The 26,347-nt window shown below is 40.8% G+C and overlaps 1 protein-coding gene across 3 annotated transcripts in view; it reads right to left on the bottom strand.

The window, feature by feature from the left end:
- Nucleotides 1–26,347, bottom strand: part of tll1 (tolloid-like 1) — a 59,545-nt gene that overhangs the window by 12,957 nt on the left and 20,241 nt on the right. For 2 of the 3 annotated variants that reach the window (XM_074629511.1, XM_074629510.1), the window contains exons 3-17: nt 22,896–23,018; nt 22,607–22,687; nt 21,089–21,262; nt 20,871–20,988; nt 18,402–18,580; nt 17,177–17,282; nt 14,724–14,848; nt 13,220–13,335; nt 12,916–13,018; nt 11,024–11,140; nt 9,998–10,143; nt 8,956–9,151; nt 8,676–8,801; nt 6,971–7,131; nt 6,703–6,883 (exon numbers count right to left, since the gene is read on the bottom strand). In XM_074629511.1, coding sequence (XP_074485612.1) covers nt 6,703–6,883; nt 6,971–7,131; nt 8,676–8,801; nt 8,956–9,151; nt 9,998–10,143; nt 11,024–11,140; nt 12,916–13,018; nt 13,220–13,335; nt 14,724–14,848; nt 17,177–17,282; nt 18,402–18,580; nt 20,871–20,988; nt 21,089–21,262; nt 22,607–22,687; nt 22,896–23,018 — 2,052 coding nt within the window. Of the gene's footprint in view, nt 1–4,842; nt 4,960–6,702; nt 6,884–6,970; nt 7,132–8,675; nt 8,802–8,955; nt 9,152–9,997; nt 10,144–11,023; nt 11,141–12,915; nt 13,019–13,219; nt 13,336–14,723; nt 14,849–17,176; nt 17,283–18,401; nt 18,581–20,870; nt 20,989–21,088; nt 21,263–22,606; nt 22,688–22,895; nt 23,019–26,347 lie in introns of all 3 variants that reach the window. The other variant, XM_074629512.1, reaches the window with a different exon arrangement.

Here is a 26,347-nt window from a genome sequence, read left to right as displayed (position 1 = left end):
GATGATAAGAAGCAGGGAAAAGGCAGAGGTGGAGAAACAAACAGTTATATAAGGAGAGGGCCATAAGATGGAAATCAAATCAAATTAGGAAGGTACAGTACAAATAAGAGAAGGTGACAAATAAAGAGAAACATGAACATAAATATCCAGAAATCATGTTAGGCAAACATGATCACCGTCAACAACAGTAAGACTGCAAGATACTGTTCATTATTCACCTGTCAAAGAGTTAGAGCCAAGAGAAATGATCAATGGACAGTTCGCTAACCTCCCCTCCCCAAAACACAGCCAACACGTTCTCATCCCAACTCGTCACATACTGACGCTTTGTCAGACCCCTCGGCGTCACTTTTCGATCGCAGTAAACACGTGCTTAATGTTGTGAATTAAACAAAAAACACATGCTTAGGTTTAGGCAACAAAACAACTCAGTTACTGTAAGTTCAGGAAAAAACAACACGGTTGGGCTTAAAATTACTACGTTTGCACAGTGAAAACGGGACTTGACGTTGTGATCACGGGACACGAACGAACAGCTGATTGTAAGGTGAAAGTGAAACTTAACGCACACGGGACACAAACAGCGGTCTCCTGGATGAAAGCCTTGTGTTTGTTGGACCCATCCACCTCCCCTCCCGCACACCCGGTGTGTCTCTTTCGCTCATTAAACTACATCACAATGCTCCCGGGACACTTTCCCTGTGTGTTTACTGTTGCTGCGTATGGGTTTACATTGTAGTCAATGGAAAGCCCGGTGTCTCATATAGGCGCTAAAGGGTGCCTTGTGTGACAAAGCATTGGTATTTGATGCCCTGGGAATGAGAACGGGCTGGCACAGCAGGAATGTCAAGCTTTGGATTTCTCCGCTTTCTTTTCTTTTTGCATTTCCTGAACCAAAAGCATAAGAGCAAGTGTGTAATTAATGTGTAAAACTGTGTGTTTGTCTGCTCTAAAGTAAGCTGCAAATGTTAGCAATGCCTGCCTAACTAGCTCACTACATACAGCAATAACTGGGTGTTACTTCCATTTCATTAGCTATCTACATTATTTTGTGCATGGGGTTACGATTGTAGGAAAGCCCTGTTCAGGACTGACAGAACCACTGTGTGAAAGCTGGTTCTGGATACTACTACTGTATATCAGTGTTAGCAGCTCTGTCCTGCACTTTATTGGATTTGGGGAAGTTTACACTCCATTACATCAGATAGCGTTACCTTTGCCAAACTCATTGGTTAATCCAAATCCCTAAAGCCTTTTCTCTTGTAAACGTGATATATACATTTACAAGGAACAACAAAGCATGAATAAATCTCATAAGAACAATGCTGCACCTCTATTTCCATGTCTTCTACATAGTTTGTGACTTTTTGTCCGGGACATGTAGTTTTAGCCTCAATCTTTTAGCATCGTAGTCAAATACATATTTAAGATCCTTTACAGGGTTCTTGTGACTATTTAGCTGTGATTTCAACCAACAAAATGAGCAGTTGCTGGCTTGAAAGCCTGTTTTTGTTTACCTCTATATGAAATCAGGGAATCATTGTTTCAAGAATTACTAAGAATTTCGAGTGGTAAATCTGCTACTGTTTTCAATGACTATGTTTACATGCACACTAATATTCCACTGTTATTCAGTATACGACAATATTCTGAATTTGTTATGGGGCATGTAAACAGCATATTCAGTTTGGATATTCTGAATTAGGCCTTATTCCGAATGGAGCATTTTCCGATTAAGAAATGTGTGATACGCCAATATTATTCAGGTTTTAGGAGCATTCTTTGGACATGATCAAGTAGAGCCATCACACCCTTAAATATTGTCTGCAACACAATTGTTTTGAAATATTAACATCTAAAGATTTCCAAAAGTAAGGTTAGAGGAAAGGAAAGTGTAAGAAAGAAAGCATTAACAGAAGTTAAAGCAACAACAGACAACTACAAAGGGTTAAGCTAGTTAGTGTGTCTGTTGGCCTGTAAAACTAAAGTCTTTGTGCTGCTCTTGGGGTTCATGGTTCTGGTTGATCTGTGGTCAAACTCAGGTCTTGACTCTGAAACGCCTCTGACCATAACAGCTGTTCTCTCCTCGGGCCAGACCACCACCGCTAAATCAGTCTGATGTGTTCACTCAGCCGACTGAAGAGAAACTGTAAAAATGTGACGAGAGTTTCTGTCATCACGTTTGTGTCATAAATTTGGAAAGATACTGGAGGAGACTTACTTCTCCGTGATTTGTATGTTCATATTTACCATAGAAAAGTCAGAGGTATTGATCTTCTTATCTAATTCTTGGGAAGAAAGCAAATATGCGTATTTCCCAAAATCGAACTATTCCTTTAACAAACAATGTTCCCCTTTGTTTCACCTCAAGTAGCTTTAAGGTTGTTAAAATCCTATTCCACACTGTCTAACAGTATCATACATATTCTGGATCAGGTTGTCCATACCTCTTCATTGAAGCTATGATGTTTACAGTAGGTGAAAATATAATATTCAAATAATATTATAATATAATATTCAAACCTTAAGACTTTTAATTGGCTGCACCATTTCCACATGTCTTGTCAAACGTTTTACACACATTCCCCCAAGTTCTGCCTGACATATTTGGCATTTTTGGAGATTTAGTTTTCCACAAAAACGTGGAATAAAGATGTCTGTAAACTTGAACAATGTTTGGCTGCACAGCATGAGTTTATAATGACTGGCATGCCGCTGCTTGTTAAGAGGTTAAAAGGTTTGAATATCTGCAGCCTGAAAACAAAAACTGAAAGAACACAACTGTTTTCTCGCTTCTCGCTTATTTTCTCTCCCTCATCCTTTAATATGTGGCTTCTTCTAACCACACAGCTTCTCCTCGGCGTGGCTGGGTGATGACAAAGAGCTTTTTAGTGAAGCTGAACACTGGAGGATCACAGGGCGGAGGCGGAAGGAGCGGCGAAGACTCGCTCTGTGTGGTGCTGCCACGTTGACAACAGTGATGGAGTCAGAGACAGAAACAGAGAGGTGGGGAATTACAGATGACCGCACAGCAAGACAGAGCATGAGGACAGGAGACAGAGCATAAGGACAGGAGACAGAGCACAGTGTGTTTGTGACTGTGAGTGAGAGACAGATTCCTATAAAGAGATGTGAGATTAGACACAGACGCCGAGTCTCACCTCAACCCAAGAGCTGGTGAATCAAACTAGATCTGCTTTTAATGAAACTACTAAATCCTCCTCTCTGTGTGTGTGTGTGTATGTGTATGTGTGTGTGTGTGTGTGTGTGTGTGTGTGTGTGTGTGTGTGTGTGTGTGTGTGTGTGTGTGTGTGTGTGCGTGTGCATGTGTGTGTGTGCGTGTGTGTTTGTCTGTGTCTGATGTGGTATTACGGTGCTATTGTGGGCTCAGTCTCACCCTAACACAGGCTAAGAAGCTTTACGGTTGATGCTGCACAGTGTTCATTGTAGCTTTCTTCAGGTCAAGCACACAATGTCCACATGCACACACACATGCGCGCACACACGTGCACACTCACATGGATTAGTAGTGTGTGGGAGGCCGAAGGGACCTCCCTACAGCTGCTGGATCTCTGCCAACCAAAAGCTTCTGACAATAGAAGAGACATTATCTGTATCTGAGTAAGTAATTTCCCTGTGAAACGCTCCACTGAGCGCTTTAACTTCCAGGTGTTCTGCAGGTAGTTTCATTTAGACGAGCTCATCCAGTTGACGGCTTTACTTCCTCTGACGGAGGAGGAAAAGGCCGTTGAAGTTGCCTTTTCGATCATTCGCCATTTCCCTTTTAGTTACCGTAACAAAAGAGAAATATTTTTCAGGACAACTTCCTAAAATTGTTATTATCTAATGTTAACATCCAACAAATTCATCTCTGAAACGGCGAGTAGGAGATATTTGTTGTGTTTTTACTGGGGAGTCATAGCGGTGTCCCAATTCCATACTACGTACCAACTCTTTCTAGTATGTAGTGTGTTCAGGCTTGGAGGAAAGAAACAAGCAATAACATACACATTTATTATGTTCACTTGATTTTTGAGTGTGGTGCTGATAACACTTTTGTCCTATGACGCAATGTACAACAGAAAATAAGGATCTTCTCACAGCTCCAGCAAATTAAAATTAAATTAATCTTAATTTAATTTCAAATTTAAATAAATAGTGGAAAATTGTGACATTTCTGGAACACATCATCAAACAATAAATAGTCTGTGAATTTGTGGCTAGTCAGTGGTCATGTCTATAATGTTAAATCCACTAATGGTAAGCGTCCACTGCCTCCGTCCTTTCCACGCTTTCCATTCCTTGTCTAAGTATGCAGCCCTGCAATGCATTCTGGTACCCTGGCAGTGCGGTTCAAGAGACGGGGCGTCACGTTGGCCGCTCCTCATTTGCGTAAAGTTGAGGTCAAGGCTACTTTATGCAAATCAGGCGCGTCCGGCGCGACTGTGTCCAATGCTGGGAAGCGAGGCGATCACTCACGCTGGTGAGTGGAACAGCTGACACGCCCCCCTGAAAACGCAAACAAAGGACTGTTCCCACCTTTTCATTTTGAAACGGCCAATGAGGAAACTCCAACACTCGGCCGACCAATCCTGTAACTTCATCACTCAGTCACTCTGTGACAGACGTTTTTTTTGCGTTTGTAGCTCTCCTCTGTATTGTATTGTACTAATACTATCTGTAGTATTAGTATGTTGCATGGAATTGGGACGAAGCACATGTTTCCCTCTGGAGGAGAATGGATCAAACACCGATCCACGCCATTAAAACGGGATCCATCCATTCCCTCGTCGCACGGGAGACCAGAGCCAATCAGAGATTCCGATTGTGAGGTCATGTTACCTCTGACCTTTGATGAGGTTGCCAGCTTGTTGTTGACATGGCCACGGGTGGGAGAGCGGCCGCGCTTTATGTCCTGGCATGACTCAAACACAATCATACGACACAGAGCCAGGCTGTCTGAGGGAGAGAGGGCAGAGCGCAGGGTAATGTGTGCAGGAGGCCGGTGGAGGCTCAGGAGACTCAGCATGACACAGACACAGCACATGTAGACAGGCAGGAGAACAGAGGGGTGTGTGCACACATAACATATGGATAATTACAAAAATACTAAAACCATGCAAGCAGACACATACATATGAACACACAGTGGAGGTGGGGCAGATCTGGAATGGAAAAGATGCACTCTATTCAAATGCAGGAATGAGTGTGACGTTTATGTAGCACAGTCAAAAGTAAAGCAATGGAGGTAATGGGGGTGTTGTTAAATGGGCGGGTAATGACCTGGGTTTACGTTACATCTTCCATCAGCAGTTGGCTTTAACTGTTTTTGATATTTAACCATAGAAATGATCGTTCCCTAACCTTCCAATCCCAATTCCCTACCCTTAGTTTTGGGTAGTGGCCCTTCAGAACGGAGCCACATGGGGTAGGGTTTGAAATCTTTACCTATGAAATGGGACGCCACTCATTAAGTCATCAGTAGCCGATTAAATTATAAATTATTGCTAGCCCATAGAAATTTCTGCCCTGCACTTACAGTATATCAGATGAGTGGGGAAGTGCAGTAAATTTGCTGCTGGATTATTTTCCATGCTTTATACACGGGACATGGAAATAACTGTAACGTTACTCACACATAGTTGTTTACACAAAGCTCGATTGATATTGTGAGTAACGATTTTTCTGAAATGCTTGTTACTGTACAAACATCCAGTTACATATCCCTTTGCATCTACATTAAACTAAGATACTTTAACGTTTTTGCATAATTATTTGCGACGACATACATATTTATGGGCCTATTTCTCCCGTGGATGTATAAAGAGAACTGGATCCAGCGTCGGAGGCAGGCTTCTGTTCATTCTTATGAGAGTTGCTCAGTGGTTCAGTGGTCACATGAACGGAGGAAGGGAAATAACTCTGGATTCAGTTATTAGTGCATTTTACAACTTTTAGGACCTAATGATTTAAATGAGGACTATTCAAGTGTCCGTACTAGGAAGTCGATTTGCCTAAAAAAAAATGATCCGCTGAGTTACAGACGTCTCGTTCCCAATGTAAGTCTATGGGGAAAAAGTATATTTGGGACCAATGGCATCACGTGACGGACACCGAAGTTGTAAATCCACCGTTTGGCCACTATGAAAATTTGCTTCAAAGTTCGGTGCACTTCCTGGGGGCTTGCTTTCTCCGCACCAGTAGCCATGTTGCATGTTGCATGTTGCATGTTGCATGTTGCATGTTGCATGCGTTAGTTCACAAAATCTGGAGGCCTAGATGACTACTACCCCTCGACCCCCAACAGAAAAGGGACACCTTACCCTACACGGCGGCGTGCAAAGCCCTACTGCCAAAGGAGGGGAATTTTGATTGTTGTCTAAACTCAACCATTTAACCACATAGTAGTCACTATGAATGGATATTGTAGATATAATTAATGAACACAATAGAATCAATTAAAACAAAAAGTTGGCAGTTGACATTCAAAAACAATTTTGGAGGGGTTGCAGGTTCATCCAATATCAATGTTGTTAGAGGATGGAAATAGTCTGCAGGTGTCAAAATATCCGCACTAGAAACTTCTCAAACTGCTCCTGCAGCATAATTAACTTCATCTGTATGTTCTAAACAAAACACACTGCTCTGCCCACCTCTGACACACACACACACACACACACAGCTGTAACACACGTGTCTTACCTGAGAAGAAGTGAGCCTTGAAGCCTTTCTTGGAGACGGTGTTGTCAGACTTAAACTCAATCCTCATGTTGTTATACTGAGAGGTGATGACCTCAGGGACCTCGGTGCCGCAGTATTTACCATGCAGCTTAGAGTCGGATGAGAGGCCGCTGCGTACCTCCACGTAGTCGTATTTACAGACCTAAACACACAAATAGTGCTTGTGATAGCATCCACAAGGTGGCTACTATGATTAGCACCTTCCTATTATTAACACACAAACACTCACCTCATTTCCCTCCAGCTCGAAGGCCTCAAACTGCATGGAGATGCGGTACTGAGTGGGCGCGACCACCTGCCACACACAGTTCTTGTTGGGTGGGTACTCTTTAGGCCAACCGGGAGTGCTGATGGTCCCGTTCAACTTAGAGAGGAGGCCGCCGCATGCCGCTGGAAACACACGCAAACACAAACAATTCAGACACACACACATGCCTAGGAAATTATATATGTGTTTACATGTTTAACAAGCCACAAGGACCGAACTGTATAGAAGAAAAGAAGGAGTTTCTGAGCTGTTTTATTTTACATCGTGGTGGGAGTGGGATTCCCCCGACCGTGCCAAACCACATTAGCAGACAGGATGACTCTGCTCAATGCCAGCTTTGCGTTCCAGGCTGCAGCAACTGGAATCAGTCAAATCCACAACTCCCCCAACATGTAAAGAAACAGAGCTATCATTTTGAGTTTGAGTGGTTGGTTTTGTGCAATAAGGATTATTTTACTGCCACATTTTTGAACAACACAGTTGTACACTGCATTTATTTTAGTCACAGGAGGGTTTTTTTCTGATATGATGCGGTTAAGGATGCAGACTCTGCTTCTACTGATGATGCCACTGGGGATATTTGTCATATAGCAACTAGATTCAGCTCAAAGAAAAAGTGAAATATTCATGGAAAAACCATTACTACTGATGTTTGTTTATTTCAAGAGGAAATAGAAAATTCTCCTTACACCACAACTCAATTCCTCTCTATGCCCCGATATTTCTCCTGACCATATTTGTTATTGTTGTACTTGATCTTGTTCAGCTCAGCATCTCTCCAACAATTTCTCCTTTTTAAAGGAACAGTGTGTAACAATTAGGGGGATCTATTGGATGAAATGGAATATAATATTAATAAGTATGTTTTCTTTAGTGTATAATCACCTGAAAATAAGAATCGTTGCGTTTTCGTTACCTTAGAATGAGCCGTTTATATCTACATAGGGAGCGGGTCAATATTTTATTTCATTTGTAAAGAGATGTGGCCTCTCAAAGTAGTGCTATGATGCTGAAAGTTACAGGGACTGTGATAAATGCAAATGCAGATCCCACTGTTCTGAATGCAGAACTCAGATTTTATGCATATGGTGGTGTATGTATACTTTATACTATGACAGTTTTCCTAAAATTAGATTTAAAAAATCGCAATATATCTCAATATATTGAATCGTAACCCCTATATCATTATACGTATCACTAGATTCTTTCCAATAAACAGCCTTAATACAGACTACAGATGTTTTCTATATTTTTTAAATATTTTTGCCATACATTAAATCACTGGGGATACCAAAGTAACTACTGCTTTTTAAAGAAATACAGTAAAACCACAGTTTGGATATTTCAACAGCATAGCTTTTTCTCTGTCAGCCTCAGAAGTGGTTCGTTTAGTTGTTTCAGTATGTGCGTCATTACGGGTAGTTAATCTATTTCGTGGGATTAAAGGACCTTCACATCATTTGTGGCATTGAAGCAGCAGCAACATGTGGCTTTGTGTCAGAAGGATGTTTTTTCCTGTTGATGGAGGCCGTTCGGATGTTTTTTTTCTGATGAGTTAGACTCATATCCTACAGAAACACACAGCGGCATGCAAAGGAATGCACATACAAACATGAATTCAGCATTACACACACACACACACACACACACACACACACACAGTTACCTTCACAGCTCTTCTTGTCAGGAGCCAGTTCGTACCCGGGGTCACAGGCACACTTGAAGCTGCCGAGAGTGTTTACACACCTCTGTTCACATCCACCATTGTCTGGCTTGGCACACTCATCCTCCTCTGGAAAACACACACGTCAGCGCACATTTATTTTCACACACATGAAGAATGCATTGGATAGAAAGCCAGGTGAGAAAACACAATCGACTGACACACACACACACACACACACACACACACACACACACACACACACACACACACACACACACACCTTTGAAAAAGTTAGCAGCAAAGCCGGCCTTGTTAACCGTCCCGTCTGAGACAAACTTCATCCACAGTGTGTGTGAGGTGGAGCGCACATCCTCAGGTTTGTCGTAGCCACAGAATCGACCAATCAGAGGGCTCGTCTCCAGGGGGCCGTCTCGGACCTCCAAGTAGTCGTAAGCACAGCTGTCGTGCCTCTCGATCTACAAAAACATTCATGCAGGTTCACACAAACACACACAGAGTGAGGAGTGAGATTCACGACACCACTGTAAATATCAACATCCATTCTGTCACCATCAAATATCTCAGCAGTAAAATGAATATCTTTGAGTTGTGGACACAACGAGACATGAGAGGACGTCATCTTGGACTTTGGGAAACACCTATCAATGTTTTTCACCATTTTCTGACATTTTATAGACCAAACAACTAATCGATTAATCAAGATCGATAATTTTGGGGGAGTGGCTTTGGAGGGAGGCCTGAAGGGATGGACTGCCAGTGTTGGCGACTTTCTCTCTAGATTTAGGGACTTTTGGAGCTAGTGCTTCTTTTTAAAATCTAGTGTACTCTTGTTAATTTCTCAAGATCACTGACCCAATATTTAAGGCAAGAGAAGTGTCTGGATCGTTTTTAAATGAGGTTGATCTTCGCTCCTGTAATGGTGAACTTTGACCGTTCAAGAGTGAAGTGAGGTTGGGAGGACAGATTGAGTCACTGAGCGTACTGACATTTTTACAGCACAAAACTAATCCTCAACTACTCTGTGTCCCTGTACACTCTCTCTCACTCACACACACACACACACACACACACACACACACGCACACACACGCGCACACACACGCACACACACACACACACACACACACACACACACACACATGCATCACTAACATTATTAACTTCCTAGCAGCTATACGAGCGTGAAATTTGACCCAGACATTCCTGAGCACACACACAAACACACACACACACACACAGTGGGGGCAGAAGAGAGAGAAACACACACACAAACATGAGCACACACACATACACACACTCACCTCGAAGGCCTGGAAGCTGAGCCCGACGTTGTATCCCTCAGACACAGTGATCCTCCACACACACTCTTTGGAGGGTCTGTAGTCATCAGGATAGTTGGGAGACTGAATCTGTCCTGAATCTTTGGTGATTTCCCCTCCACAGATCGCTGCACAGGAGAGACAGACAGACACGGCGAGAGACAGAGAGAGAGATAGGAAAGATTAGCATTAACTGCACTGACCAACAACACCTGAAGAACAAGTGTATGTAGACTATGAATTATGCAAGAAAATAAAAGTTACAGTCATTCATCAAATTTGAAAGCAGCCCTTATTTCTAGGGATGCACAATATGGATTTTTTTCAGTCGTTACCGATAACGGATAATTTCCTGCTTCTCATGGCTGATACTGATAAGGTATCAGAAACAATAACTTCACTTTTTTTTAATTTTAAAAAGAAGTTCATAACCTGTAGTTTATGCACATTTGAGGGTAAGAAAGGCTCGGATGTAGTGGACAAAGATGGATAAATTAATATTCCATAACTCTTGACATAACCAAATCTAACTGACATCACAACAAAAACAAAGACCAGTTCTGACTCTTCAAATGTTCATCTATTTTTTGCTAGTAAAGTACATAAAAAAAAAACTTGTATTACAAATTGCGATTGTGTTGTCTTCCTCTGAAACTGTGAAAAACGTCCACACTGACTTCTTCTTCTCTACGTTTATTGGCGGATTGCAAACTTTAAACATGCATACGGACACCTACTGTATCGGTGTGTGTAGATGCGGCACTGGTTAAGTCAATGAAAGCAATTTTGTATTATCAGCCAATAATTTACCAGCTAAAATTTCATTATTGGAATAATACATATAATATAACTTTCCCATTATCGGCCGATAACTTATCGGGCCTGATATATATCGTGCATCCCTACTTATTACACCATGTACAGTGGGTTTACAATCTGTATATTGATACATATTCATTCATTTATTTGAATATTAATGTTTCTGAACTTTCTACGGTAGACGGTTACCTTCATAAATGGCAGCGAAGCCTTTTCCCACCCAGTTGCTGCTGCTGCGGAACTCAATCCACATCCTGCTGTCAGTGGAGATCAAGACGTCAGGAACTTTATCTCCACAAAACCTGCCTGTTAAAAACACACACATAAAAACAAACCCTGTAAGAATCATAATTTGTGTTGTCGAATGATTGTTGATGAAATACAGCCTATGAAATGTGATGTGGAAAACATGATGAACTAACTCCATGGATTGGAGAGAACACTGCTGGAAAAATATTATAAGATATTTTAAGACCCCACACCAGGACAAATACAATTTGATGTCTTGGAGACAATGTGGCTCAATGGAGGCAAATCATTTCCATATATTTTGGGACTGTCCCACACTGAGTTTATATTGGAATGGCATTTACAAAACATTAAGCACGATATCCAAGACTGAAATGCCCCTGAACTTGGAGACTCTTTATCTGGGCCATGTTTTGTTTTTGAAACAGAGGAGAGATACAAAGCTGCTACAGACCCTTTTGGTGGCAAGTGGCTAAATCCAGCACCACCTACACTGGAATTCTGGTATGGAATAATTTGAGAAATATTTAAAATGGACAAGTCAAATTATTCTGTGAGGCAAATTCGATCAAATTTGGAAGAAATGTAACAGATTTACAACCCCAATGCGAGCAGACTTTACATGACTCTATTTATGTTTCATGCTCCTTTCCTCTTCTTGATGGAAATAGTAAGCTTCCTTGGTTCTTACGTACAGTATATAGTAGGGCTGTCAGTCACAAAGTCAATGCCCATTTTCTATCTGTTCAAAATGTACCTTAAAGGGAGATTTGTCAAGTATTTAATACTCTTATCAACATGGGAGTGGGCAAATATGTTTTCTTTATGGAAATGTATGTATGTATTTTTTATTGGAAATCAATTAACAACACAAAACAATGACAAATATTGTCCAGAAACCCTCACAGGTACTGCATTTAGCATAAACAATATGCTTACATCATAACATGGCAAACTCAAGCCCAACAGGCAACAACAGCTGTCAGTGTGTCAGTGTGCTGACTTGACTATGACTTGCCCCAAACTGCATGCGATTATCATTAAGTGGGCATGTCTGTAAAGAGGAGACTCGTGGGTACCCATAGAACCCATTTTCATTCACATATCTTGAGGTCAGAGGTCAAGGAACCCCTTTGAAAATAGCCATGACAATTTTTCCTTGCCAAAATTTAGCGGTAACTTGGTGTCATTATTTACGCTAGTATGGCATGGTTTCCTTAGGTTTTCTAGTTTCATATGATACCAGTACCTTCACGCAAGTTGCGTAATGCATCAAAGAAATTAGTGGCGTTAAAACGCATTTGAGTTAACACATTATTATTGCTAACTTTGTAACTTTGTACAGCTCTACTATATAGTTATGTTTATATAGCGAGTCGGATGGGCATATGTAAGAAAGTTAAACACAAAAATTGCTAACGGATTGAAGTAGAAGTTCACATAGGTATGTAGGCTGTATACATGTGGGTATGCAGGTGAATATAGATGTGTATATGTGTAGATGGGTTGAACCTATAAGCAAGGGTATACATGGAAGTTTTCCTGAGGACTTTTAAATACCTGTATGTACATTTATATATAAAAAACTAGATACGGGTTTTATGTTAAAATATTGAAAAGCTTTTGTACACTGCAATATTACCTTTTCTATTTATTTTCTATATATTGCTACTGTCAGTCTGAATATGGCTTTACAGTCTTAATCATCTGAGGTGATTTCAGTGTTTGATTTTAGCAGAATTAAAAAGCTAATGAAGGAACAAGCAAACAAGAAAAGCCAGTTTATTAGAGGGTAACCGGTGCCCCTCTGGCTGACTGTCCCTGGATCTTACCGAGCAGCGGAGCTTTCCTCCAGTATCCATCCCGAACCTCGATGTAGTCGTACCAACACAGACTGCTTTTATACAGATCCATGGTGGTGAAGTTAAGAACAATCTGGAGGAGCAAAAATCAATATTTATAATGTGTTTCATACCAATGTTTGCACCTCGGAGACGAGACGAGGAGAGAAGGAAAAGAGGCAGAGAGAGATACCTGTAGTGTGAGGATATAATCAATATACAGTCACTCTGTCAGCAGTCTCTTATTGGTACTGCATGTGTGTGTGTGTGTGTGTGTGTGTGTCTGTGTGTGCACCTTTTCTCCAGGTGTAACAGATATTCTCCAGACACAGTGTGTGTACGAAGGGTACCCGTTGGGGTAACCAGGAGACGAGAAGTTGCCCGTTGACTCTTGGAGCGTTTCGCCGCACGCTGCAACACAGAAACGCAAACAGATGGAGTTACATTTCTGTGGTGAGTCCCGCTGTTATGCGTAATCCTTTCAGCTGTGTACCGATATGATTGGTACATTACTAAAGAACACATGGCTCTCACATCTATTATTATTCTCAATCTTTTACTGCCAATTTACCAAAATAAATATACTACAGACGATTTTGTCAAAACAACAACCTCATTCTGTAATATCTGATCCGTCCATTTGGAAGCTGTTAGACGTGTATTTATGAATCGGAAAGCAGTAAAGGAATTAAAATTATCCTCCAAACAAACATCATGTTGTCTTTGGCGTGTTTTAGTTCGGTATGTTGGAGGCTGCAGTATGTTTGTATTCCTGTGTGTATCAGTATACATGTGAGGTCCGACCGCAGTCATTAAGCCACGTCACTATGTAACAGAATTAAGCAGTCATTTACTGTAAGTGAACACGACTGACAGACTTTAAATCCATCACAATGAAGAAAACTATTACAGCTGGATGGAAATTCATGGAAAAATCTCAGACAATATTGCTCTCTTCATTCTGAGTTTAACGCCGTCGCTCCCTCTCAAAAGGAGGTTAGCCAAATGTGCCCCTCCTATCCCATCATGCATGCTGTTTTCCCCCACAATGCCCTGGGGCTCTGTTCATCTGTCAGTGAATATGGTATCACTCAAATATGACCATATAAGGTTGAAGTTATATCTGTTTCCAGCTGGGACACGCAGCTTGTTCTCGCTCCAGTATCAAAATTGATTTAGTAGGACAACATATCCTGTAATATATATGTGGAGTTATTATTATTAACGAATAAAATAAATGCATATTCTCAGATAAATTGGATTTTAACAGAACAAAATTAGCCAGACACACTTTGACACAGAGACTTTGGTGAATTTAATAAACCAGAAGGGTGTCAAGTATTATTTAATCTGTTTGTCTCAGATACGGTACATCATCATGACCTACAGCGTGAACCTGTCCTGGGGATGTGAGTGTGTGTGGGCCAAAAAGGGATGCCGGCATTTGCGATCGTAAACCATTGCGACATTACCGCACACGCTCGGCTTGAGAGCAGATCCAGATCACGTTAAGAACTAGGACCAGAGGGACGCCCCGAACAGCACGGATGTACGCAAGAACTGATGGGAAGTGCGTGTGTGTGATGTGTGTGAGACCAAAAAACAGAGAGGGAAGCGTCACATTGGAAAAACAAATTACTCAACTTCACGTCTGTGCCTTGGAGAAATGGTGGGGCGGGCACGTTTTTACGCCCAAGATACGAGCAGATAAACAGAGGTTGTGAATTGTTTCCTGGCTAGAATGATCATACGCACACGTACACATACACACTGTGGTGTCATAGTAAATATATCAGTACCTGGACATCTATACAGCTTCCTTGCCTGTGCAATGTCTCCTTTACTGAGCCTGGTCCGCTGGCCGATAGCAGGCCGAACCCCGTTTTCATCTCTGGATGGAAGGATGGTGTCGAGGAACATCCCTCTTCAGAAAGGAAAAGAGACATTTAACACACGTCATGCTCTGATGTCAATGAAAACAAATAAAAGATTTCAACACACGTACATGTATCTTCATAATCACATAACAGATCGCCCCACCAATGTTGCAGTGTTTTTGTGTTTTCTTCTAATGTGTGAGTGGGGAATAGGAGGGGTTATGAGAGTAGTAAAAAGCATCCTCACATGTAAAGTGAGCCCTTGACTGCTCTCACTGTCAAATAACTGGCTGATTTCAGATGGTGGAGAAAACACCGGAAGAGGTTTCATGATGCTGAAAAGTTTCCATTAGCTTTACTGCGCTGCTAAGTGATTATTTTCAATTTGCCCCTAATTAAGTGTGTTATAGATGTCTTAGATGTCCACAAAAGTCACCTTTCTCATTAGAACTCAGATACTCTAAGGGTGCTTTCACAAGCCATAATCCATATGGCTACTCTGAATCAGAGTGAAATTTATATTTTTGGTTTGTTTTCTATTTAGTCTCCTTCAGTTTAACAGTGAACAAATTAAAACAGAACAAATAAAACAATTATTTGTTGAAGGGTGTGTACAAAGGAGAGAATTTATCTTTTTCGTCTCGAGAGCTGCCACTTTTATGCAGGGAATAACGGACTTTGACATTATTGCTGTTTTTCACATTGACTTGGCACTGATCGACTGTGCGCGTGGATCCCTTCTCCTCCAGTTGATCTCCAATGACTTTATAAACGTCACTATTTTTACGGACTTTATTTGGCATATTCTGTATGTTCTCTTCAGACCAGATGTAAAGCAAACATCGGACTTCTGCAGAAGTCCAGGTCGGTCTTCTCCCACTCGTGTTAACCTGTCCATCTCAAGAAATGCCTGCACAGGTAGCCTGTGCTCTGGTTACGTTTTTCCTCATCCAATGAGAGGGTCGTACTGTAAAGGAAAGAGGGTGTCGTATCCTGTACAGATTGTTAAGCCCCCTGGGGAAAATTTGTGGGCTATATAAATAAAATTGACTTGACTTGAATTGGTTCTCTTGGAAACGTTCCGAGACCATCGGGACAAGCAATCTCGAACCGGTTGTTTTGGTTTGCAGAGTATGTTTACTGCGTTCACAACTGCCCAAACGAACCGCAACAGAGTTCTATTCAAACTGACTAAATGTTGGCTTGTGAAAACGCCCTAACTCAGTGGCTTTTTGTGGCACAAAATTGTGTTTTTTTAGACTTTTTTGTAAATTACTGGATAATTCTGCAATAACTGATTTTTTGAATATTTTTTTTAATTTGATATGGTGCACTTGTTAGCAAACAGTTGCTTATTTAGACATTCCGCAGATATGGAGCAACATTATCATTCATTTGGAGGGAAATATCTGTCTCTTTAGCTGCTAAATGTCTCTAACTGTGTCTGTCTGCTGTTTGGTGCCTAGCAGGTAGTGTACAGTGGGTTTTTAGAGCTTCTTTGTACTGAAACCAGCGGCCTGCTGTGGCCAAATACGCTATGAGAGCAATGACAGTGAACCAAAACAGTAAAGTTGTGGCCGAACAGCTAAACAATGAGCTGAAACTCTCTATAAAAGTCTGTAAAGCTGAGAGGAGCTGCAGATTCAGGCGGTAATTCTCTGAAGGTTCATCACTACAAGAGACCTTTTCACATTGTTTTCACATTACTATTATAAAAATATCAGTTATAGCCGCTTTAACTGCAATTACTTTTAATTTGAAATGGTCGGAGCCAGAACACATAATCAACTCTTGACATGGGGTCACAAGAAGATATTGGTTTGTTTTAACGAGTCACAAGCCAAACAGATTGGGAAACGTTGCTACAACTTAATAACAGCTGCCTGACTCGAACATAAGTTTAGCATCTGTAATATTTCCTGCATTCCAGTTCCAGTACAAATACTATATTGTGTGGTTATAAATAATTACACATTATTTTTCTTTGTATTTTGTCGAACCCCAAGCAAGACACATGTGTCCACAAACGTAGCAAACTACGTCCCCTTCACTACTATCTCTGGCTAAAATATCTTTTGTTTGTTACACGTTGTATCTCAGCAATGATGATGATAAATACAGTTAATGTTAAAAATGTTTGTAGGTTGTAATTCACTACGTGCCAAGGAAAAGGAACTGTCGCAGTCTTTCTATATTCATTTTTAACATGTTGCACTGAGCCTTTACTTGCCACAACACTAAACAACATCAACATAGTGAATCATAAATACCATCAAGGTCACGGTTTCACAACATTACAGAGCAGACTAAACTTGAGAAAAATTTGTTTTGTAAATTCAACACAAGTCAAGAGATGAGATTGTGCCGCTGGTTACCGTGAGAAGGTGTTCCTGGCATAGTGCATGATGCTATCAAAATCATATGGCTCCCCGAGAGAGTTGACCTCCCCGGGCTCCATCTTGAGGAAGTTATACTCCTGGCCTGGGAACCACACATACGCACATACAAATACACACACATAAAGACAAGGACAGCAGCGTTAGAAGGTTTTAGTTTGATGTGAAACCATAAACACGTACACAAATACTGTATATCCTTTACACCAGTGGTTCCCAACCTGAGCCCCTCCTCCCTCTGGATGTCATCACTCAAAAACAATTAAAAATCCACGAACAAGGTGTATTTACTGAGTTTTTTCCTTATCAAATCAATTTTCTTTAATGAATATTACTCGTCAGGTTCTTGTCGGATTCGCCAAGTGAATGCAGATACATAATACGATCTTTTTTTTTTGTAACGTCTTCATTAATTTACTTTATTAGTGTAAGAGCCGAAATAGATTTTGTCCTATTGTGGTTAAATAAATGTAATTTATGGCCCCGTTAATACAGGTGGGGGCCTCGCTTTGTGTGTGTCAAGCAGGAGAGCATATAGGTTTTTGACCGCAGTGAAAATGTTGTTGTTGAAAGGCTAAACGCCAACAAATATCGATTGAGGCAGAATGTTTCGTTAGATTTTGCTACTAAGTAGCAAAGAAATATATATTTTAAAATAGTTTTATATGCAGACTATTGTATGAATTATCAAGTAAGTGTGTTATTATGATTTTAGTTTTACATGAGCAAGTCTAATTTTGACTACACCTGGTGTACCCCCGTGATATTTGGCGCCCCCCTAAGAGGGGCCCGGACCCTGGGAACCACCGCTTTACCCAACACTGAACACAAAAAAGCATAATTTAAATGATTAAGTATGAAAAAATAACGGCATTTATGTAAATGTTAGAAGTCAGCAGCATAGTGGAGAGCTCGTTCTAAATAAAAACGTGTCAGGTCTGATTCACTGCTGTGTTATTTGATTTAACACCTGTCAGACTGCGTTGTGGTGCAGAGGAGTGTGTGGGAGGAAGAGACACCGTCTGGGGCTCGAGGTGACTTCACAGTCATTAAAAGCCTCATTCACACTCACACAGGGTCGGACACCAGTGTGAATTTAAAAACACACACACATATACACGTCCATAAACGTCCTCACTTGTCTCCAGTTACCCTGAATGATTCTAACAGGAGACCCAGGTGCATCGTGGGTACTGAGTCTCACCTGGTTGGATGTTGTCGCGGATGATGGTCACGTGATCGTCACGGTCGGGCCGCGTGTGCTCATGCCAGAAGCCAATGACGTGGCCCAGTTCGTGCACCACGATGCCAAACTTGTCGCAGTTCTTGCCTATGGAGATAGCCTGGGGCCCGTTGCCACGACGACCCACATAGGAACAACACCTAATAAGGATTAGTAGGAAGTTGATAGCAGGGAGATAGGCGGATGATACTTACTACACATTTGGCATTGGAAAAAAAAGCATCAGCAGTGCTGTATGAACACACACACACACACACACACACACACACACACACACACACACACACACACACACACACACACACACACACACACACACAAACACACACACACACACAGTCTTTTCAGGATTTCCTGCCCCGTACTACGTCCACCAAAGAGAAAGCGATTTATTTACATACAACACTCTGATAACGCAGCAGTTTCGTAACCCAATGTGAATAAGCCGTGAGAATTCCCAACACATATCGCTGCTCACAACACACACACACATTTTTTCTGGTTAGCCAAGACGTCCGTGCCAGGCTAACAAATCTGATTAAAGTTATCCAGCGAGCTGATTGCAGGGTGAGGATCAGGAGTCACTGGAGTAGATAGAGTCTTTTCTTCCAGCATTTGCAGCTCTAGTATCAGCACCTCACCCACAACAGGTGCACCAAATGCACTGTGCTTCTTCTGTTATAAAGAATTACTTATTTTTCTGCATTTCTCTCTATCTGTCTGTCTCTGTCACACATCCACCCTGCAGGGTGTTTATACATCAGATTAAAGTGTCTAATGTCTGATGCAGCCAGCCAATCACAGAGCACGGGACAACTGGCATCATCTGTTAACACGCAGATCTTTCCCTCATCTAAATGGCATTTGCATTTAAAATTCAGATATATTTTTGAAAATGAACTTGTGTTTTGTTGTGTAACTATAATTGTTCAGTTCAAAGAGAGTGAGCACATCCAAAGAAAGAATTCAACAGGTGCTGGACCAAACAATAAATATTAATGAAAACACAGTAGAATCACAGTTTTTGTCCTCAACCAAAGAAATTCTTAGTCGACTAACACTCAATATAATTTTGTTGACTAATAGATTAGTTGATTTAATCGACAGATCTGTAAAACTGAGTTTCTCCACAAAGAATCACACAAAAGAGGGGGCAGCCTAGTTCTGACAAAACATTATTAATCACTGTAACAGTGCAACATTTTGATTGTTCAAGATCTTCATCAGGCATCAAATATTATTTTAAGAGCAAAGAAACTGTGTAGACTAGTCTTACTATTATTATTCAGTCCACAAAAGTCCTATTAAAATGTAGCTCTGAGTATCGTACTAGTAGCGATACAATACAATACTTGAGTTTCCATATTGATGCCAAAATACCAAAACAGAACAGAGGTTTTATTCCAGCCCTGTTAACTTATATATCAAGGTGTCTAAAGATGTCAAATATGTCTGAATGCTGCTGAATGCAAAAAGACATTTGATACAAGATTATACAACCATAACACGTGACATGACTTATTTTTCAACCAATGGTTAAAAACATAAAGTTTTGAATTCATAGTAATATAAAATATAAAAATGCAGCAAATCCTCAGATTTAGAGCTGCAACTATTAACTGACTAATCGATTAGTAAACTATTAAATTAATCGCCAACTATTTTGGTAATCGATTAATCGGTATGAGTAATTTTTTAAGAAAAAAAAGGAAAAATTCTCTGATTCCAGCTTCTTAAATGTGAATATTTTCTGGTTTCTTTACTCCTTCATGACAGTAAACTGAATATCTTTGAGTTGTGGACAAAACAAGACATTTGAGGACGTCACTGATTGACGTTTTCACCATTTTTGACATTTTATAGACCAAACAACTAATCGATTAATAGAGAAAATAATTGACTGTCAATGAAAATATCGTTAGTTGCAGCCCTACTCATATTTAATAAGCTGGAACCAGAGCATGTTTGTTTTTGCTTGATAAATGATTCTAATTAATCAATTATCATAATTGCTGTTGGTTCATTTTCTGCAGGTCAACAATATTTATCAGCTTATCATTTCAATATCCTACATGTCATACTCTTTCAACCATCATCACGCAACAGCTTGGAGAGATAAACCCAAACGTAAGACAACTTACAACCAGTAAGTGAAGTGCCACCACTGTACAAACACACTATGACCCCACCGTGCTGCCACTCGACAGAACAATGCGCTTCTGCAGCGTATGAACAAAAAAACTGCACAAACATACAAAAACTTAGAGTGAGCGGCGTGATTGGTGGGATGGGGAAACAGCAGCAGGACAGGAAGGAAAGTGGAGCCATTGTTGAGTGACCGTATCGTCTCTCGCTGTGACAAGGTCACTACTGAACTCTAGGTACACACTCATACACACACACACACACAAAGAGATTCACCAAACTCACCCGCAGGGTCTGTAGGTGAACACGATGTAGCTTTCCTCATCTGTCTTCTCAATGAAAGTTACGCACGTCTGTTTCTCCCAGTGACGCATGGCCTGCTTAAACATGGCCCTCTGACTACCTGAAACACACACATTTCACATCCTACTTTTACACAATCACACGTCGATGTGTATTTTACTGTTGAGTTGTACGGGCAGCCGTCCAGTAGAGTTGCTTACCAGTGAAGTTTCCTCCTATGACGTAGGGAATGACTCCTCCAGGCCATATCCTCTCAGCTCGGGATGTTGCCGCTCGAGGAAAACGGCTCTTCACAACATTCCCAGTCTTCCCACCTTTCCCAGTTTGGCTCTTGGGATTGGCAGCTCCCTTGCTGGAGTTTTTAGGGAGATAGTCTAAAGGAGCGAGGAGAGAGAAACAACAGGCGGGTTTAAGTTCTTGTTATGAGTTCAAATAGAATAAATTGCTGGTCTATTATTAAGAATATCAGTTCATAAATGTGCTCTGAGATTATTAGATCTTATTATACGTGACCTTTCAGAGTTTGTTCTCAGATCAAAGGGTAATAACTCTCAGACAGATATAGCTCTGGCTGTATACTGTTTTATTACACATTTAATTTGAAGAATTTTTCTAATGTTTACTGAATGAGTTGAGTTGTGCTAATAAAGTTAACTCAAACATTCTGTAGTTCTGGATCTGATAATGCTTCAGCAGAGTCGGGGAACAAACTCAGCCCACTGCAAAGAGCATAAAGAAGGAAAGCAAAGTCTTGAACTGTCAAAGGTCCAGCAACACTTGGAGTATTGAAAACAGTTTCATTATGAAACTGCATTACAGCCTGTAGCCTTCATCAGGGTCTGACTGTGCTTCAGAGCTGAGAGTCAAAACAGTGAAATGAACATTCATCATTGAATGAAGCCTAAAAGGACCAGTGGTTTGCATTATTTAAGCTGCATTCACATTATAGTGGCTTTGCGCAGGAAGGGACAGATTGAGTCTGGGAGGGTTTATTATTGGCAAATAGCGATTTGCAAATATCATGGATGTATTATAAGACCTGGATACGTTGCCACAACTCCAATTTTTTTTCCAGTGGCCACTCATCCTCCTGCTGTCCAAAAAGCATTTTCCACCACCATACATCATATACCACCATTGTAAAAGAGGCATCTGTAAAACTGTTGACAGGACACGTCGAACTGCAAACAAGGTCAATAATGACTCTTTCTATTATGAATTTTTGATCCATGGATTCATCCATTTGTAAACATTTCCTTGAGCCAAGAGAAGCGATTTTAAAATCGGTCACGTCATCTTCTATACAATCAGACTTCTTTTTGCAACCAGAGGAGTCGCCCCCTGCTGGCTATTAGAAATAATCCAAGTTTAAGGCACTTCTGCATTGGCTTCACTTCTCAGAACCAGAGGTTGCAGCTTGCGTCTATCACAGTGAACATTTCATCATCTTTTTTGTCAATGTTTGCAAGGTTAGAGTAAAAATATCTTCTTCGTAGTGCATTCAAAGCTGCTCAGACAGCTTGGTTTTAGAGGTCTAGTCAAAGCTTCAAGTTTCTGCAGAAAAGTTGGTTTTCATACTGTATGGAAATAAATGTAAACCAGTGATGTATGGCATTTGTAATTTATTAGCTAAAACATGAAAAACCACCAGTACGGTCATTTAAACATGGTCTGTGGTAGCAGAAATGAGTGTGTGTATGTAGGTTTAGGGTCCTTACCGAAGCCGAACCTGCGTATTCTCTCAAGCAGTAGATATAAAGATCCTCTCTTCTTAGAAATGTCATGTTCCTCCAGGCCACCTGACACACACAAGAGCCAAGAATCAAAACACAAACAATGCACAATAAATGCTGATACAGTATCAGGTGGCTGCTGTCTACTTCCTTCCTATTGAAGCTGCTTTACTCTGCAGCTGATGGGCAATGAGAGAGAGAGATTCAGAGGAAACATGAGAGAGAGCGTTACATGATGATTACTTAGTGAGAGTTAGATGTTGAGACCACTCACCAGACGTGTGCCCCTGCCGGGAGTGTGTGTGCATGTGTGTGTGCTGTGTGAGGTCTATCGTCCTGTCGATCTGGAACATGCGTAAGTCCTCCTCGTCTAAAGCGATGTCGCCCCAGAATGCAGCTGGAAGTTGAGAGAAAACCGTCTATTATAATCACAATCAACAGCAGAATCATTAACATATTATCATCATCATAGGAAAGGACAAGTTTGTTAGTATTGAAAGCAAAATTAATTATTTGTGTGTCACTGGAACAAGGTTAGTGCTTTTCGACCTTTTCCTCTGTCTCAGGTCTGTGTTATCTCAAATGTACGTTTTTAACGGATCAAACAAGAACCAAGAAGAGTCTGATATTGTTACCGACTGTTTATTTAAGAGCGCTGCTCTCTGGGTGGGAGGCAGCCACGTTGCCTTGATTGTTGTGGATGAGGTGTGTGAGGTTTGTGGCATTTGTCCAGAGTGAAGGATACGCACATCACGTAGGTGCAAGGTTATCAGAAAACAGCGTCAGTGAAGAAAAAGGTAACCCCTGCACATTTAAGGCCTTTACACACTGGGGGCGTGACAAATAAATGACGAATATTATATATCTAGGGCTTTTAAGAACAGAAAGAGTGGATCTGGTCTGCGCTACATTTGTCAAGGTTGAAAGGAGTAATAAAGTTTGCCGTCTTGGTTTGGACTACGAAGCCTCTGTGTTGTTATTTCATAAATATAGGTGTAACTCAACCCGTTACGCACAGCGTGATTGGTTGATGCCTTTATTCACAGTGCAAACTTGTTCCGAAAATAAAGTATATTGCTTTTCGACGCGTAATATTCTTGTTCTGCGTGAAAGTACTCATGACACAAATAACAGTTCGAAAAAATATACTGACGCAGTCGGTGTGTAAAGGCCTTTACTCCATGCCACAAAAGCCAGTGACAGGTCATTCATTCAACCTGACAAAGATCCAAGTAGGATCTAAACGTTGCCATTATTACATTTCTGTGGCATGGAGTAAGGGAGCAAGCATTACCAGCCATCCCCAGTAATGTTCACAACCTATATTTCCTTTTGTACACATTGTTTGCATGACTTGTGCTGCAACATAAGACAGACCACTGGAAATGTGTCTGTTTTGTTCTGTTCATGGTGTGTGGTTCGATAATTCTTAATAAAATACTTGTGTGAACCAGGAATTAGAGGTTTACAAAGAAGTGAGAGTGGGTAAAGTGAAAGAGTAGCACTTGCTCCTCCCTCATTAATATGGCTAAGGCGCCCAAAATGAGCTACTGAGTGGCCAACAAATCACATTGTCTTTTTCAGAGTGATGCCCTGTTTTGTTTTGTTTTGTTCCTCAAGGCTGTTCAGGCCTGGATTTATTTGTACTTAAGTTCAGTACAAGTACAAACAGTTCGACCCACTCGGACCTGGAATGCAGAGCTCTCAGAGCCATTGTTTGGTTAAATATAATGTGGGTATGAGTATGCTACGGTACAGTAGCTGTCACAAACACGTGCCAGAATGTAGCTCAGATGTTTTCTTCATCTGTAGAAGTGAAGTCATCTCACTGAATTGAATCCTCTGGTTATTGATTCTCTTGATTACAGCAACACTGTCATACATACCACAGGACAGAGTCATCGTAGTTTCACTCACTCCAATTACACACCCGATATTACACTCTAATATCTATAAATTTGTGCCCAGAGAGCTTATTACAGCTTTCTTTCCCTCCCTCTCCATCACACATCCACAGTCACCAGCTGCCGGTGGTCTTACAGTGGTCTGGTATCAGGCAAGTGACACTCCCACCACTGTCCCCTCCACTACTCTCTCTCTCTTCCTCCCTGTCTACTAGGACCACTCCAGCCTCTCCTCCTCATCCTCACATCCTCCCTCTGTCCATACAATCTGGTTAAAGCTTCAGTGTGACTAGTGCATACTGTTAAAAGGATAGGTTCACATTTCATCAAATCTGTCCTAAAGCAATACTCACACTTCCACATGTACATTGAAACGGTTATCGGTCGTCGTAATCATTCTTCCTCTTCACTGGCTGTGAATCGATCCCTTCCTAACGTGCATGTTTATGGTCAGCCAAAGCTAATATGATGCATCAGCGGTTAGGCAAAACAAGCGGGTATTTTCAACAATTATAGCCTTTTTTAAGTAGAAATTCCCTCTTTTTGTGACTATCCCTCCGCTGCAACTCAGCGAGGCGATGTTATCTGTCTGTGGAAACACACGGAGAGAATTTTGTACCAAAAACATTTGGAAGATACCCACTTGAATTGACTACAAGACTGCCGGAGCCCCGTATTAACGTCAGCAGAATTTAACGGGCATGTCAGTTTTGTTTGAAGGCATACTTTATGTAGAAACATGTGAACCTATCCTTTAATGTGTACGCACTACTATGCGATCATGCTGTAGTTTACACTAGTGTGCAACAGTTCAACAAGCCCACGGTTTGGTTTGTTTTGCACATTAGGGAGAGGAAAACAACCATTTCCAATGTGTTTTAACTCCAAAATGTATAAATAGATAGATAGATTGATAGTAATAAATTATATTTCTATATTATATGAAGTCATTTTACATGAAATAAAGCAGGTTGCTTAATGGTTCAGTAGGCCTATGTTCAGATAATTGCCTCTTCTGTTTCTGGCACCTCATCAAATAATTAGCAGGCCTGTATTTAATAGTGGTGCAACGGTTCAACAAGGCCACGGTTTGGTTTGTACAGTCACTGAACAGTTCCTTTTTTTACATTTCGGTTTTGCATCCCTAGTTTGCACTGTGGACAAATCAACAGCAAGCGGAAACCAGTTAAACACACAATTTACTTTGTAAAATGTTGTATCATTCAGTGTTGTTTAAATAAACAAACTACAGTGTCTTTATTTCGAAATGTAGGTAATGAATATCTTGACAGTAAAGCACAAAAGTGTTAATGTGTGAAAATTGAATTTCAAACGCTGCCATCAATTTACAATCCGTCATCGGTTTAATTTGCCTGAACAGGAACACACAAAAGGGACTTGTCGCATCTAGTTAGTTCCTGAGTTAAGCTCTTCTGGTTTTAATAGTTCCTGGAGCTTTTTACTTTATTCTATTACGCTGGTCTTTTTCTAAACATTACCAGACCATTACCTTTGCACTACCCTCATTCTCACTACTACCTAAAGTCTTTTTTGCACTATAACTTGCATATTACATTGCACATATTTTACATGTATGAAAATATGTAAAATATATGTTTTATTCTATTCTAATCTACTTATTTCAATATGTGTTTATACATTTCCTGTGTGTGTAGCGTGGAGGGGGCTACAACTGCATTTCATTTCATGTATTACATAATGACAATAAAGCTGAACCTCTTTGGTTAAAATTTTGGTTCAGATAAAGGCAAAATCCCCAAAACAAAAATCTAAAAACTGTGTGTGTAACGCAATGTTTCTA

This window comes from Sebastes fasciatus, chromosome 3 (assembly GCF_043250625.1).
Source record: "Sebastes fasciatus isolate fSebFas1 chromosome 3, fSebFas1.pri, whole genome shotgun sequence".
In the NCBI taxonomy this organism is placed as follows: Eukaryota; Metazoa; Chordata; class Actinopteri; order Perciformes; family Sebastidae; genus Sebastes; species Sebastes fasciatus.
The sequence above is the reverse complement of the archived record's forward strand: the minus strand, read 5'-3'. Positions and strand labels throughout refer to the sequence as shown.